This window comes from Trichosurus vulpecula, chromosome 5 (assembly GCF_011100635.1).
Source record: "Trichosurus vulpecula isolate mTriVul1 chromosome 5, mTriVul1.pri, whole genome shotgun sequence".
Lineage (NCBI taxonomy): Eukaryota > Metazoa > Chordata > Mammalia > Diprotodontia > Phalangeridae > Trichosurus > Trichosurus vulpecula.
The window spans coordinates 159,841,016-159,863,005 of record NC_050577.1 but is presented as its reverse complement, the minus strand read 5'-3'; the positions used below and the strand labels follow the sequence as shown (position 1 = coordinate 159,863,005).

The window sequence follows — 21,990 nt, the reverse complement described above, 5'->3', positions numbered from 1 at the left end:
TTACAGGTAGAATGTAAGCTCTTTGAGGGCAGGGCCAATGATATAGTCATGTAGCACAGCAGAAAGTTCATTGGACTACAGTTAGAAAATAAGGTTCAGTGACCACTTCTGATGAATACTGTCCATGGGCCCTTGGACAAATTACTGAATTTCTCCAGGTCTCAGTTTTCCCATCAGTAAAATGAGAAGGACTAGATGGCCTCCAAAGTCTCTTCCAACTCTAGACCTATGTCCATTTTATACTATAAGAAAATGAATTTTGAATATTCATTTGAAATAATAAAAATAACTTTCATTAGTATAGCACTTTAAGATTTTGAAAAGGACTTTATATTATTTAATCCTTCAAATCTCATCAGCCAAGTATTCTGAGAATAATAGTATTTATTGTTCCCATCTTATAGCTAGGACAACTGAGCCAGGTGAAGATTTAAGTGGCTTGCCTATGGTCCCACAAATTCTAAGGGTCAGAAGCATAATTTTGAACCCATGTCCATTCTAACTACCCATTCACCATGGTTCTGTGGTATCATGCTGCTTTGGAACACAACAATCATATTCTCATATTCTCTCCCCACCCCAGCAGAAGCTTCTCATTCCTTCCTGCCTTGGACCTGATGGGGAGGAAACAGCTGTCCTTCTCTTAAACTTTCATCTAGTGACACCAGTAACTTGATAGTTCTTTATTTGCATAAGAGTAGCCTTCTGAATTGGAATATTTTATGGGGTGGAGGGGGGTGATTCCTGTGCAGATATTTACCCTCCACCTTGCCCCAGGATTATATAGTAATAGGTCAAGAACTGCCAGTAGTGATTGTGAAGTTGTAACCAGAAGCTTAAACTGTCAGATAGTTACTTCAGGAATGCTGACTCTCTCTCTCTCTCTCTCTCTCTCTCTGTCTCTCTCTCTCTCTCTCTCTTTCTCTGTCACTCTCTCTCTTTCTCTCTCTTCCTCTCCCTCTCTCTCTCTCCCCCTCTCCTTCTCCTTCTCCCTCTCATAGGAACATAGGATATGGAGCTTAGACAGACTTACTGCATCTCTCCCTGCCCCCAGCCATTTGTAGATGAAGAAACTGGGGCCTAGAGAGGTTAAATTATTTTCCCAAGAGGACCTGTCATTGCTGTTCTGTTACTTAATGCTAGATCCCTTCAACCTGCTGTACCTAAGGCAGTTGCTTTGTCATTGGAAGTGACTCATGCCTTTGATGAATGCAAGAACAAATTTTAAAAATCAATAAAAAAGGAAGGAAGGAAGGAACACAGGATGGAGGGAAGGAGGGAAAAAGGAGGGGAAAAGGAGGGAAAAAAGGAAGAAGGGAAAAAAGGAAGGAAAGAAGGATTATTTATTAAGTACTATGTGCCAAAGCACTGACTCCAAAGAGTTTGCATTTTAATATGACTGCAAATTCTTACATTCACATAAAGGAGAAAGGTTCCCAGGGAAGGGGTATTTTGGGTTAGAAAATTAGTGGGATGGGAGAATTTGAGACATCCTTTCCAGTAGCAATGGCAGTATTTATTTGATTATGTCTCCAGATCTGGAAAGGGGAAGAGGGAAAGAAAAGGGCAGAGAAAATTTAAAGGTTTCCGTATCTGCAGCCCTGGCTTCCTTCAAGTTCCAACTAAAATCCCACTTTTTATAGTCTCTCCTCATGCCCCTTAATTCTCTGGCCTTCCCTCTATTAATACTTCCAATTTATCCAATATAGAGTTTATTTGTACATAGTTGTTAACATGTTATCTCTCTTATTAGGCAGGGAGCTTCTTAGGAGTAGTGACTATGTTTTGCCTTTCTTTGTATCCCTAGTATTTACACAGCACCTGAAACATAGTTGGCACTTCATAAATGTTTATTAACTAACTAGCTGGCTGCTTCTTTCCTCAGTTCATGGGTAGAAAGATACATAGGGTCTTCAGCAGTCTTCACCCTAGACATAGGGGAAGCACCCCCATTGTGTGCACCTGAGGTTCAAACTAAGTGATTCCGGGTGCTGGGCATTTTGTAGTGTACTACATAGTTCTCCCTTTTATCTCAGTACCCATAGGGAGATTCTACAAAGGATTTTTGCAGTGGGTGAGACATTGGACTAATTTCTTTTCAACTTAATTGCTTTGTGTAGTCACAACTCAGGTAGTTTTCCTGCTGACAGATGCTCATGTTGTCTCAACATAGTGAGATGGTGAATGGCAGAAGGAAGCACAAGACAGATGTGAGCAAATAACAGAACTGATAAACACAGGCAGAACTAAAATATAGTTTGAAGGCACTGCAAAAAAAGTTTTGTAAATTTCCTTATTTTGGAATATAATTTTGTGAAACTGTCCTAAATTAATTTACAGGGTAGTCTATAAAAATGGATAAGGGATCTGAGTAACTATGTAGTCCTCTAAATAATGTATCCACATTAGCATTTCAAAGGCCTAATTTTTTTTGTCCTGCTGAAACAGCTTGAATCTACTTTATTATTTTAATGTAAATGATGAACAAATTTAGTAAGTTAAATGAAACTGGTGAAAAATAAAGGTCTAATTTAGCTTGTACAAGGTAGTCATACAATTATGATAAAAGATATAGAAGCCACATTTGTTTCCAGAATTCTGCCAGATAACACAAATTAAAAAAAAAAAAGAACTGCTATTTGCTTTCAATTTGCTTCACTTTCAGAAGAAAATGAACAAAGATTCTCAAGGTACAGTATATTACACTCATAGCAGCCTTCATGTCTGTAGCTCATCAGACTAGCTTTTAAAATGTGCAAGTTCCTACAAGGACCACCCCAGGTTTAAAAGTCTGCAAACATTTCATGTTGTTTCACTGTTTAATAATGTTTAGAATATGTTATCTTTTCCTAGACCTTTGAAATCTAATTATTTATACCACTTGGTGGCATTCCCATTTTACTGAAACACACTGCACTCATACCCACCCATATAATTTTTAGAAGAGTGAACAGAAAATGCTTTGGTTCTGTGTCTATTTGAACACAATATTGGGATGTGCAATAATATATGGGATAAATATCCCATATATACCATGCCATTTTGTTGTTAAATTGGACACATATAGTAAAAATATGTTTCAAAAAAAATCCCTTGGTCATTTTTTCCCTCCACCCTCCAACTATTGTTTACATGCTTCTTTTTTGGATCTTAAATTGTAAAAGATCCTTTTCCCACTTTATGAGATGCTCTCCCCCCTCTCCCCTCCACAGTAAGATCATTCATTTCCATGCCAACAGCTTCACATTGTTTGGTTTGGTTTTTGAGATTGATTGAAAGTTGACCTACTGTGTTAAGTTTATTTACACAAACACAGTCTCTTGAAAAATAAACTATTGAAGGATAGAGCAGTTAAAATCAAAGGTATTAAGCTTAGTTTCTTTATGTTTGAAAATATGTGCTTAATATAGACAAGATCTTTACCACAGGGGCAATTAATAGAAAGAAAAGAAAACACTTTACCAGAATGTGTGTGTTCCTACCATAATGTAAAGTGTATAATGTAGGATTAAAACAAAGGATTTGTTTTTGCTGAAGTTAAAAAGATTTCTGTCACTCAAACTTTTTTTCTTAGCCATAACAGTATGTGACTGATCATTGACCTAACAGTTTTTCATAACCCTGATTATTTTTCCTCCACGAGTATTTAGTTTGCCACTGCTAAAATTCATCACTACAATCAAAGTTAACCCGGATATGGTTAACTGTATGCAAATATGCAAGTATCCATATGCAAATATGAAATAAAAATTATGTGTAATGAGAAGAGATGATGGATTATTTTGAATCTGGACTTCAATTTAAGAGTTACCTTTAGGTTTTGCTTTTAAAAATATTTGTGGTTGTCTTTTTTTTAAGCATTCCTTCCCCACAACCAAAACATCTCACAACTTTTTTAAACTATTTTTTTCTGAAATTTCCTTTCCTTTTTTCTCATCCCCACCCTTCTCATACGCACACCCTCTCACCAAAAGACATGAATGGGGGCGGGGGTAGGAGATAAAAATCTTACATCTCGGGATCCTGATGCTTAAAAAAAAACCCTTGGGTCAGTAGCCACAAACCAGGGAGGGATCTGAGCCTCTGCTTGCGCGGCACGTGGACCAGAAACACTTCCTAGAGAAAGCCAAGTATGAAAGCTGCCTCAACCCTCCCTGAACTTTGCCTGTAAACACAGCGGCTGACAGTCCTGCATCCCCGCTGGGTGGATCCCACAACTCCGAGGGGAGAATGGCACTTCTTGTTTTTAATTAGCCAAGGTGAAAAGGTGAATTAAAACTGGCTGCTTGGCAAGCCGGAGCAAGGGGCTGACTTCGGAGGGGCTGTGAAGAGCCCCCAAGGAGGAGGTGGGGAGTTTGTGGAGGGGGTGCGCGAGAGTGTGCGTGTGTGTGCGCGCGAGTGTGCGCGCGTGAGTGTGTGTGTGTATGTGTGTGTGTGTATGTGTATATGTGAGTGTGTGTGTGTAGGTCTTTTTCTGAATGAACAGCCTCACAGAAAGTGACTGCAAAAGCAGTTCTGGAGAATCTGCAGGCGGTTCCTGGGGTCCGAGAGCCCAAGACGAACTGCTCCCTTGGAATGTCCCCATACTCTCAGCTTGAAAACAACTGTCCTAAGCGAGAGGGAGGCTTCCCGTGACATCTCCAAACACAGCTTGACAAATGGCACTTGGAGATCGTGTTTTCTGGTGACAACGGACTAGGTCGCTGTGTGTGACAGAGCTGCTGGAGCTGCCCCTGAGGGAAAAGTCTCCAGTCCAACTCCCGACCCCGGCGGCCAAAGTGAAGACGGGAGGAAAGGGAGGCACTTGCCCAGGGAGCAGCATGGCATCTGCTGGGCACATCATCATTTCTGTCCTGGGGGGTTTGCTCCTCGAGTTTGGGATTGGAGGTCGTGCAACAGATACCACCCATCCCCGGTTACGTCTGTCGCACAAAGGTAAGTCGCAGTTCCAGGTTATAATTTTTTTTTTTAAAGAACTTTTGGAATGAAATATTCTGAAGTCATCTGATATGACATGTAAATGTCCCCCAACCCCTAAAATAAATGCAAAAACTATTATTTTTCTCTGAACAACACCTCTATTTTCTTTAACAGTATCACTAATTGATGTCATGCTTATCACACCTGAAAATAGTGTAAAATAGCTCAGCAGCTTAATGTTGTTTGTTTCTTATAATGGGTGCCTGGTAAATATTAGATTTTGTGAATGAGAAAATTACTAGAAAAGCTAGTATATCTAAGTGCTAGAACAGGTAGTAAATAGCCTTGTGATGCTAAATCGACCCAGTGGGCACTAAACATTTAAATGACAATTTATGGTAAGGGGGAGGGGAGAAGGGGGATGGGACCCACAAGGGAGGGCTGAAGAGATGGAGGTGCAATTTTGCTTTTGTACATAATGGGAGGTGGGGAGAGGGAAGACAGTAGAATAAGTAGAATTCCAGGGCAGAAGAATGATTTATTTTCCAAGATAGCAAAGCCATCACACTGTAATTAAAATGACTAACTGCCAATAGAAGTCAGTTTCTAATTTAACAGAATTAGCTATTGAAAAACATGCTTGTGTGTGACAGAAAAAAAAAGTGCAATATATGTAGCTATTTTGATGATTAAATTTATGTTGAATAAAATATTGAGTATTGTTTATCATTGCCTGTTTTTTTTTTAATGTGTTGCTTTACTGAGTCCCCTTCTTGTTAAGAATACTTAAGCAAATCTTCAGCAAAGGAGTCCCTTTGGGCAATAGCAGAATCCTAAATATTATATTACCAGAAGGTTAGGTCTTATGTGAGGATCAATTACAAACCAGCTCTATAATGCCCAAACGTTTTCTCTGTCATCAAATGTATTTGGTGTTACCTGTTTTAAAAACACATTTAGAAAGCGATTTTGCTGACTTTGCAGAAAATTGGAATACATTATCAGAATGGAAGTATTTGTTCACACCATCCTCTAAGCCAGGGAGCAGATGCAATGATGAAGATTATATAAGAGCCATTCAAATTGTGTAAGATTTTCAACTAAGTAGAGAGAAAAAAGAAGCATGAGGCAAAACAGGTTTTAACTGTATTTTTTTTAAAAAAACAATACAGCTGGCTTCTTTGCCAGAGAAGGGAACAAAAAGGAAAAGCTTCATTATACCAGCAAAAATTGTTCTGTTGCTTTTAACTGGGATGTTTATTAGAAGAGAAGTTTGACTTTCTAGGATGCTAGTCATTTTTAAGAGAAGATGCCTGAATTTATTGATAGTTAAGGTCCTCCTTCCTAACCATAATTTTATTAATACAGGTTCATAGCATAAAAGAAAGAAATGAATTTTAACTTTATGGAATGTTTGAAACAGAGCACACATAATTGAAAAAAAAGTATTTATTATTTGTAAAGGAATTATCCAGTACTCATTCTGAGTTAACTGTGATCAGATATAATTGCAAATAGAGCACGGAAGCATTGGAAAATGAAGAGAAGGAGAATGGCAGAATGAATGAAATGAATAGAATGATTGTTATTCTTATGTAGACAAGTGGATTAGCTGCCAGTCTTGGCAGTCCACCATGATGGCAATTCTGCTATTAACTTTGTGTATATCACTGTTGGAATAATTGTTTTTCCACAGCATAGAATCCATATCCATTTCTCTGAATGGCAATTTATTTTTTCAGTAGGAAGCCTACAGTTTGGTTATAGGACATAATAATTCCTTGATACAACCACATGGGGTTTCAACCTTAATTTTTTAGTTCTTAATTTTGATATCAGACTCTCTTTACTAGTACGCTCTCTCATCAGAAAAATAGAATTGGGTTTATTGAGAGATATACTGTTGTATGTCCTTGTGTATATACTTAATTATAAAAGACACATGATTTCCCTTGATACCATTTTAATTCAATAGTGTCAGTTGGAAAATAACATAGTACACACACATATACATAGACATAGACATATAAATTTTTTTTTCACAGTGGCAGTGTAAACATAATTGAACATTCGTATAAAAGCTGTATATCTGAAGCTATTTAGTTGAGTTCCTTAGTATTCCATTTTACATGAGCATTTCTATATAGCACAGGATATGGAGCACTGGCACAATGAAAATATAAAGTCCCACCAAATCAATGTGACATTTACCTTTGGAATTTCTGGATCCTTAAGGATGAATATATATATCTATATAGATATAGATATATATAGATGTATATAGATATATGTGTGTGTGTATGTGTGTGTGTGTGTATACATACATACGTATATATTACATTATTTTTCAGTTATGTCTGATTCTTTGTGAACTCATTTGGGATTTTTGTGGCAAAGATACTGGAATGGTTTGCCATTTCCTTCTCTGCCTCATTTTGCAGATGAGGAAATTGAGGCAAACAGGGTTAAGTGACTTGTCCAGGGTCATACAGCTGGTAAGTGTCTGAGGTCAACTTTAAACTCAGGAGATAAGTCTTCCTGACTCCAAGTCCAGTACTCTGTCCACTGTGTCACATAGCTGCCCAACGATAGATGGAGAGATAGATAGAAATATCCATATGTATATATCTATATGGCAACAAATGAATTCAAAGATATCTAAGAATTATTAAAAATGTTGTAATTAGTAATGATATTAACAAGGTTTAGATTTCACTAAAAATAAATTTTTACCATACAACATATAATAATGAATGAGAACCTATTGAAGAAATAATTGGGTCACATCCCATGCATGTGTGCATGAATGGGATTAGAGATTTAAAACTGAGAAGGACCTCAGAAGTCATATAGTCCAACCTCCTCATTTTACAGATGAAGATGTATATTTGCCCATTCTCTCTGAAGTGTTTCTAGGGTATTCTTGAGTCTTATTTGCACTTAAGTGAAATTTGTATGGCCTAGCAGTGATTGGGTTTGGCAAAGAAGGGAGATGATGGAAAATGGAAAGGCAGTTGGAAAAAAGTAGAAGTGTTTATCCCTGACCTCAACAAGCCTTCTCAGATGGTTCCAACCATGTGAAAAGCAAATTGCCAACAACCAGATACAGTGGATAGGTGAATGGCATTCAGTTGTCCTAACTTGGGATTTATCCCTAAGAATTGGGATTTATCAATCTGTTGAAAAAGGGTGACTCTCCAAGTGTTACAGTTGCCTCTGCTACTCTTTTGTAAACCAACTAGACAGGAGTGTAAGGCTGACTAATAAGTAGAGTTTAGATGGTATGACTGGTTCCAAGGCATGTGGGCCCTGGAATTTCACTTTAAAAGAATAGTGTCACTTCCCTGAAGAATAAACAGCAGATGGCAGCCACCAAGAGTCATTTTCAGTAGAGTGCCAGGTGGTGGCTACAAAGATGAAGAGAGAAGGTACAGATATCATATTATGGAAGCAGTAGAGGAGGGATCTTTCAACAGGCATGGTAGAAAAGTACAGGTGTAGCAGCAACATCAAGGGAGTTTCTGATCTAGGACAAATCAGAATTTCCTAGATTTAGAGGTGGAAAGTGTCTTAGAGGTCGTTAGGTCAGTTTTATTCTTGAGACCCAGAGATGTAATACAAGCAATCAATCAATCAAATGATATGACTTGCCCAAGGTCTTATAAGTACTAAGTAGCAGAACTGGGGTTTGAACCCAAATTCTCTGACCCTTCCACTCCCCCAGTCTCACTCTTTCTATTGTACCAAGTTACTTAGCCTCAGTAGGCAGAAATCAAAATCAAAAACAAAAACCTCTGATTACAGGAAGTAGTGGGAGTGGTCTTCCAGTAATGAGGCCAGGTAGATATCACTCAAGCCTAATTGCAATCTTAGTTTATGGCCCAGTGCCTGGACATTTCTCAGAAGGTGGCCCTAAAAATCTTCTCTCCTTACCCATCTCTCCTCTTTAATTTTCTAGAAAGCTATAGTCATTTGTGTATGGGGGTATGAGAATAGTTCTATTGCTTTAACTCTTACCTATACTTTGCTATTCTATCCCAATTAAACAGTTTACTATTTGATGAATAGTTCCTTCCTGAATTACTAGTAAAGCAGTTACTGGGTGTTTGAATTGTATATCATCTCTTCACTGAACCCAGTAATGCATAGGAATTCCAAAGTGAGGGAAATATTTATTACACATGGTTCTTGAATCCTCTTTGAGGACAGAATACTAGAGGGAGCTCATAACCATGGTGCTTTCTAGAACTAGTAGGGAGTACAGACTTATGGGAACCTCTAATGTATTTCTCCCTATTCTGAGTTGTTGAAGAAAACCAAAACTCTTACTCCCCAGGATAACAGACCTAGTGAGATCCCTAGAAGTGTAGAAATAGTACAGGCACTCCTTGTCACATCAGGTAACTGCACTATAAGGGAAACAGGTCCCTAGGATTGTATTACTTATCTGTTTGTCAAAATTTGTTCAGGACTACATACAAGTCTAGAGTCCCTTTAGTTGTAGTAGTGAGAATAGAAGATGTAAAAGTAAGAAGATTTGAGGTGGAAGGAAAAAGCAGAGCAATTGGGGTTAAGTGACTTGCCCAAGGTCACACGGCTAGTAAATGTGTCAAGTGTCTGAGGCTGAATTTGAACTCAGGTCCTCCTGACTCCAGAGCTGATGCTCTACTCACTGTGCCACCTAGCGGCCCCCTGTCTTGTGCATATACAACAGCTTGTTCCAACTTCACAATAAAGTAAGAGATACAGAGAAATTATGTTGTATGTCCTTGAGTTTCCATTCTACTTCATACAGGACACCAACTTGCAGACGATATATTGAAATATATGCAAAAATATATGCAAAATATATGCAAAAATAATTACCAACTTTGTTAAAGTATTCGTGTCATATTAAAGTATTAATAAAGTATTACTGGGGAGTGTTAGCAAGGCAAGATAATGAAGAGTGGCAGATAAACTGCCTGGGGTTCTGAAAACAGCTGGAAATAAAAGTTAAGTGTGGCAGCTGGTGAATTCAGTTACTATTCGTTGACACTTCTGAATGTCTGTTCTCCTTTTTTCATGAAGTCTTTGGGAAGAGCTTATGCCAGATGATCTCTAAGGTTCCATCTCCCTATAAAACCCAATGATTCCATGAGTGGAGAAAGAAATACCCTTAGGTAATGACATGGATAAATTGTTGGAAATCATCCAAGATGATACCCATGTAGGAGGCAGAAAATGTTGATCCTGAAGAACATAAAATTTTATAGACCACCCTGACTGCCAGGTATAGATTGTTATTTATTTTTGTTCCAATTCTCATTGTTTATATGGTTGAGTCTTAGTAACGAGTAGTTGCAGTTACTAATAATAACTCAAAAAGTAATTATGTAATTCATAAGGTTTTCAAAGTTTTCTTGCCAAGTTTTACCCATGTCATAAAATACATACTTTTATTCTCCCCTGTTTTATGTAATCTCTGAGGTCAACTAGGTGGTGCAGTGGATGGAGTACCAGGCTTGGAGTCAGGAGGACTTGAGTTCAAAGTTGGCCTCAGACACTTGCTAACCGTGTAACCCTAGGCAGGTCACTTAACCCTGTTTGCCTTAGTTCTTCATCTGTAAAATGAATTGGAAAAGGATATGGCAAACCACTGCATTATCTTTGCCCCCCCAAAAAACTGAAAAGGGGTCTTGAAGAGGTAGACACTACTGAGAAATGACTGAATGACAACGACAACAAAACTTTCTTCTTGGTAAATCACACATTCTAGAACTTTTTTACATTTGTAAGAAACATAAATTAAAAGATGCTTTCCTCATAGTCTAGAATAATTTAATGCTGAAGGAAGGGGTTTTCTATTAGCTTAAAGGCTGAGGTACCCTTATTATATCCAGAACAAAAAGTTAAACTTCAAGTTGGCAAAGTAACAGGTACTTTTTCCTTACTCCGCTTTATGGTTCCTTAACCACAAATAGAGATTACTGATATAGACATACCCTATGTGCTTTCTGTAATTGGTTTCCTCCCAAATCCTAGGAGCATAGAATTTTGGGAAGAGAGTTTAGAGATGAAGAGATTTATAAGTGGAGATACTTGTATTTTAAGAGATTACGTGATCTGCCCAACCTCATGGAATTAGTAGCAGGCCCAGCATTCAGAGGTTTTTTTAGTTCAAATGTTCTATCTCTTTTGCCATACTACCTTTAATTGGGCCATTTCTCAAACATACACATGCACACATGTGTGCACGTGTGCATGTATACCCACACATACACATGCATGCACTTACAGGCTACATGACATTAGTACTGAAATGACCTGGGTTTGAGTTGTGCCTTTAAGTTACTGGGTAAGACACAAACCACAGGCAAATCCCTCAACCTCTCTGCACCTCGGTTCCTTCACCTATAAATTGGGAATGAAGATATTTATAGTATCTACCTGATAGAATTGTTGTAAGGCTGAGATGAGAAAATTTATGTAACAGTGTTTTGAAAATCTTAAATCTCTTTTTTCCTTTCTCCACTTGCACAGCCTTTCTAGATGTGTCATACACTGTTACTCCCCTTCCATGCACTCTGTGGACCAACGCCCTGCCAGCTATTCCTCAGTGTGTTTTTGTAGAGGTTGTCCTTATGCCTGTAATGGTCAACAACAAAAACAACATTTATGTAGCACGGATTACTGCTAAGTACTTTATAATCATTGTCTCATTTGATCCTTTCACATTAGGTGGTAGGTGGTGTTATTTTCCCTATTTAACAATTGAAGAAACTGAGGCATCCAGAGGCTGTGTGACTGGCTCGGAGTCTAAGTGTCAGTTCTCTAAATCTCAGCACTAAGTTTCTAAGGCTGAATTGAAGCTCATTTCTTCCCCTCTCCATTGTGACACCTATAGTGCACTCCCTCTGCCTCCTAAAATACAGTTCCTTTCAAAGTTCAGCTCAAGTGCCCATATGAGACCTTTACTGATCCCCTTCTCCACCATCCCCTATCCCCAGCTGATAGTGCCGTTCCCAAATTACCTTGCTCTGATTTTTTGCATGTATTTCATTTCGCACATATATATATATATAAATACATATAGACACATATACATACATGCTTATATGTGTATATATTTACATATATACGTGCATATACATACATTCATATACATACACATATTGTCTCCTTTGCCTGTCTTCCACCCAGCCACGATTGCTTGATTTTGTCCTTGCACCCTCACTATCTAGCCCAGTGCCTCACATTCCTTTAACAAGTGTTATTAATGTGAGGTACATTTCTATCTATGAAAAGTTTTAAATATGCACAGAAGTCTATAACAATATAAAATTTATGACATAAATTCTGACATGCTCTCTCATCTTCTTCAAGATCCTCCCTACAGATTTCTCCTTTCATCCCAGAGAACAAATTTAATATGTAGATAAGATAAGAGGTCACCTGACCCACATATATGCTCCTATCTGGCCCTTAGATGCTTCAGGCAGTTGGGGTTGTGTGTCATTTCCAGACATCAACACATTCCTATATCTAGCTCTTTTTTGTTCTTACCTTTAAGCCCTCAAGCTTTATAAAATCTCACTTTCCCAGACACTCCTGGAGGACTGTGGCCTGTGCAGTCTAAGGGAAGAGAAAGTCCTAAGTTTGAAATAGTCGTTCTATAAGTATTTATTAAGATCTCACTGTGTTAAGTGCTGGGAATAAGAAGCAGCCACAAAAATGGTCCCTGCCTCAAGGACTTCACATTCTAATTGAGGAAACAACATAAATATGACAACCAGTCTTTGATTGACCAGCTCCATCCATATGATGACTCACCACTGGCCACTAGGTGGCCCAGAGATTTAAGTGAGTGATGGACCTTGTTAAGAAGACTTGAGTTAGAATCTAGCCTCAGATCCTTCCTAGCTATGTGAGCTAGTGCCCCTGGGCAAGGGACTCAACCTCTGACTCATCATCCTGTAAAAGGGACAGTGATAGTGATAGTACCTACCTCCTAGAGTAGTTGTGAGATTAAAATGAGGTGTTTCTAAAGGGGCAGCTAGGTGGCACAGTGGATAGAGCCTCAGGCTGAAGCCTCAGATGCAGACTAGCTATATGAACCTGGGCAAGTCATTTAACCCTGTTTGCCTTAGTTTCCTCATCTGTCAGAAGAGCTGGAGAAGAAAATGGCAAACCATTCTAATATCTTTGCCAAGAAAACCCCAAATGGGGTCACAAAGAGTCAGACATGAAGGAAACAACTGAACGATATTTGTAAAACATTTAATAAATGTTAAAGCACTATATAAATTGTAGGTATTATTATTACTGTTGCTAAATAACTTTTGAACTGGGATCGAAGTGTTTTAATTCAAGATTTTGTCATCATGTATTACATTCATTGAAAGAATCTTTCATGGAGAGAGCTTGCTAAGAGTATGTTTTGGCAGATAACTCACTGTATAAAAGTAGAAAGCCACTGTTCATCAGATCTATAGGTAAATAATCACAGAAGTAAACATCAGTTTACTATGCAAAGAACCCAACAAGAATTTAGGGAGAGCTTCTAATGAAACACACATAACCTAGAAAACTTCACCCAACAGGAGTAAAGGAAATCTATTGTTTTGTTCTTTTTCTTATAGTATCTGGCATCTGTGTGGAATTTTCTGTGTATTTGTCACTGACAAATACTGTGTTTGCAGAACACTATAACATCTGGTTAGTGGAAAGTTTCAAACAATGGACTGAATTTTTTAGTTTTCATTTGGATAGTTGGCACTGAAAAGTAAACACTTCTTAGCAAAAGAAAGATCAGGGCTACCTTAGGATTCAGAAGAGCAGCAAATAGTATTGGAACAAAGTATTTTGGGACAATTTTAACATAATTTCATTTTAATGGACCAAGTCTTCAAGAATTCTACCAAGAGAGGTAACATGGTACATGGGAAAGAACACTGCAGATTTGGAAAAAAAAACTGCCTTCATTTGCTCTCTGCTGCCTACCTGGTAACAAGGGGCAAGGCTCTCACCTTCCCTTAGCTTCAGGTTCTTTTTCTATGAAAGGAGGAACACTAGATAGTATCTGAGATTTCTTCCAGCTGTCTTTGATCCTAAATGATAACTACATGTTCTATTCAGGGACTAAATAATATGTACTATAGATTGAAAATTTTGTGAGACAATGTATTTTAGCTATATTGTAATAATTCAAATATATTTCAAGAATCTTTTACTAATAGAATATCACTTTGATATCTATCTGAGGTATGTAATGATTGATATAATGATAAAATCTGAACTATTCCCTTTCTGTACTAAATGAAATCATCTGGTGGTCTCAGCCTTATGAATGCTGAATAAATGACCAAACCACAAACCCACCAAGGTTAGTGAAAATTAAGATAGTCTATATCAGTACTGCTTAAGTAAAGCACTGAGCAGTTGTCACCCCTTTATCTCATCTGGTGGATCTGTAGAAATAAGAGTTGAAGCTCCTTATTGAGCAGAGTTGGGAAGAGATGCTTCTGCAGTTGTATACAGAAGATTGTAGCTGTAACATTTTAGGAGCAGTGCTTGGTATGTGTGTGCATCCTTCTGTCCAGACTCACGTTAATGTGCTGGAATGATGCCATAAAGACTACCTCAAAGAAGAGTAACAAAGCTGAAAGGATAATGTCTGGAATGAGTTTATCTCCCAAATGGGTAATAAGCTGCAGATAAAATATCTTTGCTTCAATAAAGAGGGCTAAATGGATAATATTGTAGGGAAGTGTCTTATTAAATATGTTCCTTTAGCAAATACCTTGAAAATTTCTTGAGACATGAAAAAAATGAATCTTCATTGGAGTTTCAATATAAAGTTTCAGTGCCATTTCGAATATAAGAACAATTAGTAATTCATTGGCATTTCAAATGTATTGTTACCTTTAAACATAATTATACTGATATCTTTTGTTTTTACATTACCTATACTTCCCACTAAATCCCTCACCCATCCTCTACCAGAGAGGCATCTCTTATAATAAAGATTTTTTTAAAAGAGGAAGAAAAAAGGTGATCAACTCTAATATCAGAAAAAGGCAGATGTTATATACTGTGGTGTTCTTTGTATTCAATAAAGTTGTTTGTGGACAAACTAGTATGGTTGTTAATAGGTAATAAATTATTAACTATAATAATAAACTCAAAACTAATAAAATAGTTAATAAAAAGTGTTAAATCTACCAACATTCCTAGAAGTCTAAAAGAAGTTTTACCATCTGTTGCTGAGCTGAGTTTTGTCAATTCAACAAATAGAAGTAAAATAGAACACACTTGTAGGTGCTGTTTATTCAATGTTAAAAAAAAAAGTCAGAATCCCAGATTTTAAGGAACTTACATGCTCCTAGAGGGGAACACAACATGCTATTGGATAAGATGAATATACTCTCCCTTTTGCCTCTAAGACAAAATAGAAACTCGTCAGCTTGATATTTAAAGCCTTTTGAAGTCTGGCTTTGGCATCCCTTTCCAGGTTTACTGAACATTAGCAGCTTCCTCATTTATACACACTCTGTTCTGGAAAGACTAATGTACCTGGTGTTCTCTGAACTTTATAGATCAATGCTTAATTCAGTACCTTTGTACAGGCTGTGTACTATTCCTAGAAGGCACTTCCTCCTCCTCTTAGAAATTGTAACCTCCATTAATTCTAAGTTCATGTACTGCATCCTAAAATTTTAAGTCTTTCCTGGTCCTCTTAATTGGTAGTTCTCTTGCTTAACCACATTATCATGTATATACTTATCTATTCACATGCATGAGAGTGGGAGAATTTAAGCTCTTTAGGGTGGGGGGCAGAGACTATTTTTCAACTTGTTTTTATATCTCTAGCACTTAACATATTTTCTTCCTAATAGTAGGCAGCTGCCTGGAACATATTAGATACTCAGTAAATGCTTATTTATTGATTTATCAACACAAATCGATAGTTTTGCTGAACTCCTCCCCCACCTTTTTAAATCTTTGTGACGTTGTATTGGAATATTGTTGTGCTGTGAAAAATGACAAGCAAGATGCTTTCAGAAAAACCTGGAAAGACATATATGAACTGATGGGGAGTGAAGTGAACAGAACCAGGGGAACATTGTACACAGTAACAGTACAAGGAACAACTGTGAATGACTTAGCTATTCTCATTAATACAATCATCTAAGACAATCCTAAGGACTCATGATGAAAAATGCTATCTGCCTCCAGAGAAAGAACTGATAGCATCTGCATATAGACCGAAGCATTCTATTTTAAACTTTCTTTTTTTTAAAGTTCAAGTTTTATTCCGCAAAATGACTAACATGAAAGAGTTTTACACGTACAACATATATAAGATTGCTTACTGTCTCAGACAAGAGAGAAGAAGGGAGAGAAGGATGGAATTTGAAACGCAAAACAAAAAAATGTTAAAAATGGTTTTATGTGTCATTGGGGGAAATAATTTTAAAAAAAAAAACATTGTTACAAAGAACGTCTCATTGATTAGGGGAGGGATATGTTCAGAAATTAATGTGATATAAAAGCAAAAGGTGTCAATAAAAATAAGATTATTTTTTAAAGTGCTTCTTCAATTCAGTTGGTCAAGAATAAGAGATCTAGGCAAAATTTTCTTGGAAAATTTAAGATGGAACTGAATAGTTTCAGGTGGATGATCAAAGAAGATTTCACATAAGAGATAGTACATAAGTCTTGAAGGAAGAAAAGGATTCTTAAAAAGGGAATAGCACATTCCAGGAAAGGGGGAAAAAGTAGGAGACTATATTTAAAGTTCAAGGACCAGCTTTTGGTTAGAAGATAGAATATATGCATGGGAGTGCATACATATGAGAAAGGTAAACTTCAGAGAGTCTTAAGTGTCTAGCCAAAGAGTTCATATTTCATATCAAAGGCAATAAGGAACCACTGAAGATTTCTGAGCAACATAGACTTTTGGAAGAGTATTTTGGCACGTGAGTAAAGATGTATTAGGTTATCAGGTCAGTAGTCAACCAGTAAGAGTCAGAAGATGAGTAGTAGTTGTAGTTGGTGACTCCTTGCAAGAGTGAATATTGAGACAGCTATATGTTGACATTATTTTAGCAGCAAATACATCTGTCTCCAGAATGTAATGATAGAGAACTCCCCCTGTCAGAGCTGATAACTACTATTCTGGTGAGTTACATGGGAAGAAATGATAATGCCAGAAGAAACCCATGAAGTCTTGCTAAGGATTATGAAGACTTGGCCAAGAAAATGAAGACCTCAAGGGGTACAGATGGTGTTTTCACCATGAATGTTGGTAAAGGGCATGGGCTACAGAAGAGAAAAGAAGATTTCAGATGCTAAATAAAATAATTTAGATCAGAGGAATTCTGTAGATATAGATTACTTAGATTTTCACAAAGCATTTTACAAAGTGTTATCTTTGTGGACAAATTAGAGTCGTGAGTTAGATAGTAGTACAGTTACGTGGATTCAGAGGTTCAAAGAGTAGTAATAGAGATTCAGTGTCAAATTGGACAAAGGTCTAAGTGGAGTACCCTAGGTATCTGTTCTTGGACCTGTGTTATATGACATTCCTGTAAATGACTTGCATAAGGGTACAGATGATATATGTATCAAATTTTGGGGTAACATGTAACTAGGAGAGATAATTAATATGTGGCAGTGTGGTATTGTGAAGATAGCACTACCTGCAGAATCAGAGGACCTGTGTTCAAATTCTGTCCTTGTCATTTAAGAATAAGAGATGGCAGTGAGCTTAGACAAATTAACTCCCTGCAACTCTGGGTCTCAGTTTCCTCATCTCTCAAATGAATATAATGTTTTCTGAGGTCCCTTAAAGCTCTAATGTGGTAGATCTTATAGATCCAATGTTGTAAAATGTATCTTGCCATGATAGAATGTTTGGCTGAGTTTAGTGATTGTATATTCAATAAAGATAAGTATAAAGCATTCAACTTCTGGCAAAAAGTCAACTGAGACAGATGTTTATTGGAAAAAAAAGATCTTGGGGGTTTACTGAATTTCCAGGTCAACATAAGGCAATGGTATAATATGGCCACCAAAAATGCTAATGTAGTTTTAAGTGGAATTAAGTGAATCTTAGAATTCTGGACTAGAGTGCTGATAGTCCTAAGACAGAACACATCTGTATCATTGAGTTCAGTTATGGATATTATATCTTAGGAAGAAGATGGAAAAACTGCATAGTTTCCGGAGGAAGGTCATCTGGATAATGAAGGGCCTCCAGCTGTGCCAAAGGAGAATTGTTTGCAGGAACTGAAGAATTCTTGTCTGGAGAAGCAAAAAAAAAAAAAAAAAGCCTTCATGGGGAAGTGATAGCTGTATACAATTATCTGAAGGCTTGTAACGTAGATAAAGCATTAGACTTGTTCTCTTGGGCCCTGGAAGAAGAACCAGGATCAATGGGTAGAAGTTGCAAGGAAGCAGGCTTATGCCTGACGAAAGACAAAAGTTCATAACAATTATCAAAAAGGGTAAATGGGAAGCCTTGGGAGCTGGTGAGAAACCTTCAAGGAGAGCCTTACTGTTTCTCAGGTATGTTGTAATCCAGTTAACATTGGATTAGATGACCCTAATTCTGTTATTCTGTAATTGGAGAATGAAGAAATTGGAAGCAGCAATTTATAGTCCATTTGAATAATCCAGGGGAGAGGTGGCAGAAGCCTGAAAAAAAAGGTACTAGCAATGTGAGTGAAAAAATGGAGATGATGGTACTACTATGGAGGTAGAATCAACCAGATTGGTAATTGAGTAGACTTGAAGGGTAAGGGAAAGGGAATAGTTAAGGACCACCATCTGGTCCAGAACCTGTGTGATTGGATGGATAATTGTGCCCTCAATAGAAATAGCAAAGTTTAGATGAGGGGAGGGAAGTCCATTTTGGACATGATAAACTTGAGATGTTGATGGAGCATCCAAGTGGAGCCTTGTAGCAAGTACTTAGAAATGCTGAATTGGAGATTAAGAACTAATTACACAGATTTGTAAGGTTTTTGCATAGATACAACTATTTAATCTAGTGCAGTTGATGAGATCACTGAGAGAAGGTATAGAGAGAAGTAGGCCCAACATAGAGCATTGATTAGAGGATAAAGATGACTGAGTAAAGGAGACTGAGAAAGTTATCAGGGCATGACTACCATCTTTCCTTTTTCTTTCATAAACATATTCAGTGTTATCTTTACTTTTACTTCTTATGCAAGTCATTGTTTGCAATGTGCTGCAGCTGGTTTTATGCCTGCCACAAACCTCTCCATTTCCCTTTGTGTTACCTGTAATTTTGATTCTTTTGAGGTCATAATTTTCCATGACTCGCAGGCATATAGAACCATTGGGAGAATATTGGTGTTAAAAGAGACCAGCTTTTGCAGCAGTTAACATTTGTTACTGAGTCACAGAAAGGACTGAGCTATGTCCCAAATGTGATGAAGCTTGATTCTTTCCTTCCATTCAATTCTGGGTCCAGCTCTTTGTCCATCAACAGTAGTGTATAAAATATTGGATTAACATACTGATGAACTAGCACAAAGGTCTGCCTTCCCAATTCTGTGGGATTCTATTTTAATCCTTTTTTTCCCCTAGTGTGACTGGGTAGATCAATTTTGAATTAAGGTGGATTTCCCTGAGGCTTAATGGTGTTCTGGGACTTGATGCAATTAGTACAATGTTATCTTTGAGTTAGATCATTTGGAGAATCTTACCATCAATAATGAATCCTTCCTTTGTTTGCTCTGTTTATATATCTTTCATAAGAGTGGAGAAAACTTTAGGTGAGCATATGTCTCCCTGTTTTGTACCTCATTTGATGTCCATATTCAGTGGATTGTTCAACCAAGCTATATCCATATTTGCCTCTGTTGTTAAGTATCATGTAATTTTAAATGTTTGTGTAGGAGACACCTTATATGAGAAGGGCTTTCAAAACTAATTTTTTATCTAGCTATTTTTTAATCAAGAAATGAAATCTTTTTTAAAAAAATCTTATTGATATCCTTTGTTTTTATATCACCTAATTTCTCCCCGTATTTCTTTATTTCTCTGCCTCCACTCTCTCAGGACATCCAATATAACAAGAATTTTTAAAGTAAGAAAAAGTGGAATATGAGAAAAATAAATCAGCAAAACTCAATACATTGAAAAAAGTCAGAAGGTATATGCAGTGTTCCATACCAAAGAACCCTCAACTCTGCCAAGAGGTGGGGGGATAGAGGAAGGGAAGAAGGCAGGAAATGTTTTCTCTTTACTCTTTTTGGGAGCCACCTTTGTTCTTTGTAATTTTGAATGTTAATTTTCAATTATTCTGTGTTATTTTGATTACATTGTTGTAGACATTATGTATATTGTATTGTTTTGTTTTTCCTGTGATTACTTGACTCAGTAAAATCTTATGTTCTCTATATACCTCTTGGTCATTTATAGGACCTTAGTGGTGTAATTCTCCTGTACAGCACTGTCTTTGAAAGGATGGCCATCTTTGACTGTCTTTTTGAATTTTACTCAGGGTAGAATCCTAAATGATAACAATATCTATAAGCAAAATTTGTTGATAATTACATACTTCTCTCTGAAAACCAAGAATACTTCATCATTTTTGTGGTGATCAGAAATACTATTATTTTGAGAAAATTAATATATGACTTTGTTAGTGATTTGTGGGAACATTGCTTTACCTGATAGTGCTTTAAATAAATGAATGAAGAAATGGAAGTAGGATTGCAACTACTTTATTTTCATATACATTCAAATAGTTAACTTCAGGAGGAGGAAACTTTCTCAGCTACTGCTGGTTGGTACCTTCTCTGCAATTTTTGGTCTTAGAGAACTGCCTGAAGAATTGAGGGATTAAGTGATTTGCCCAGGGTCACCCATCCAGTGTACATCAGGGATGGGACTTGAGCTGAGGCCTTCTTGGTTCTAAGGCAGGCACTTCTTTATCCCCTCTTCAGGCAGCCTCACAGCTGAATAGATAGGCATGCACATAAACCACAGCTATTTATACCTCAGGTCACATTCAGTTCCCTCAAATGTACTTCTGTTTTCTGTGTTTAAAAACTCAGTGCAATATTTAAATTATGTTCTGTCTGCAAATTGAACCTTAGGGTTGGTTTTTGTTGAAATTGAAAGAAAACAGCAACAGGCTTTCAATTAGACCAAATGGTAAAGATATGAATAAAATTCATGTATTTGGAGGAGTGTTTCCCAAAGTGGAGTCTGTGGGATAGTACCAGAGAAACTATGCCTATCTGTTACCCAAGGACAACAGAGGGTTAAGCACAAAGGGAGGTAGAAAGGAAGGATTTTGCTTCCTCCTCTTAACCTCCCTCTTTCTCCAACTTTTAGATGTGATGCACTGCTAATAAGCAGCTGAGGCCTCCAGGCTTCCTCCCATCTAACTCATCAACTAGATTCTCTCACACTATAATCATTGTTTTCTCTTCCTGGCTAGCCTTTGAGCCACCTGCCCTTCCTGGGTTATCACCTCACTGCCTTCCCTCCCTTCTTATTATCACTTCATTCCTTGCCAGTTCCTAAGTGTTGCCACCCCTTCTCTACTTTTCCTTTTCCCCTGTCTGAGCTGTTCTGTTGCTTTGCCTGAGGCCAGAAGTGAAAGAATCACAACTAAAACAGAAAAACAGACAAACAATAAAGTAACACACTTATTTTTAATGAAATTATAATGATCTATCTTACTTCTCATGTTTTTCTCATGTGTAAATTCCAAGTAAAAAGATATAATTTTAAACTTTTAGTTTTATGTTTAATCTTTTTTTTAAAAAAAAGGCAGAAAGTTATTAGAGTGGAAGAACTCAGCTTTGAGTTACCACCCAAGAACACCAAGGACTCCACTATGATTTAGTAAATAGTTAAGCCAGCTTTCCACTATTTTCAAAGTGCTGAGAATCCCTGTTCAGACTGGACCAACCCTTGCTAGAGTTTCAATATGGTGTGAAAGGGGAATGGGGAAGTGAATGGAGGCAGATAAGGCTCCCAGAAGCTTTCAGTGGCTTACTTGTGGTGATGGTTGTGGTGGCAGTGGTGTAATGTGGTGGTAGT

The 21,990-nt window shown here is 37.3% G+C and overlaps 1 protein-coding gene across 1 annotated transcript in view; it reads left to right on the top strand.

Moving 5' to 3' along the window:
- The first annotated feature begins 4,810 nt into the window (after positions 1–4,810).
- SEMA3E (semaphorin 3E) overlaps positions 4,811–21,990 on the top strand; it is a 354,392-nt gene continuing 337,212 nt past the window's right edge. Inside the window, exon 1 of the mRNA XM_036760437.1 lies at positions 4,811–4,935. Within this exon, the coding sequence (XP_036616332.1) occupies positions 4,821–4,935 (115 nt within the window). The 5' untranslated portion in view covers positions 4,811–4,820. The remainder of the gene's footprint in view (positions 4,936–21,990) is intronic.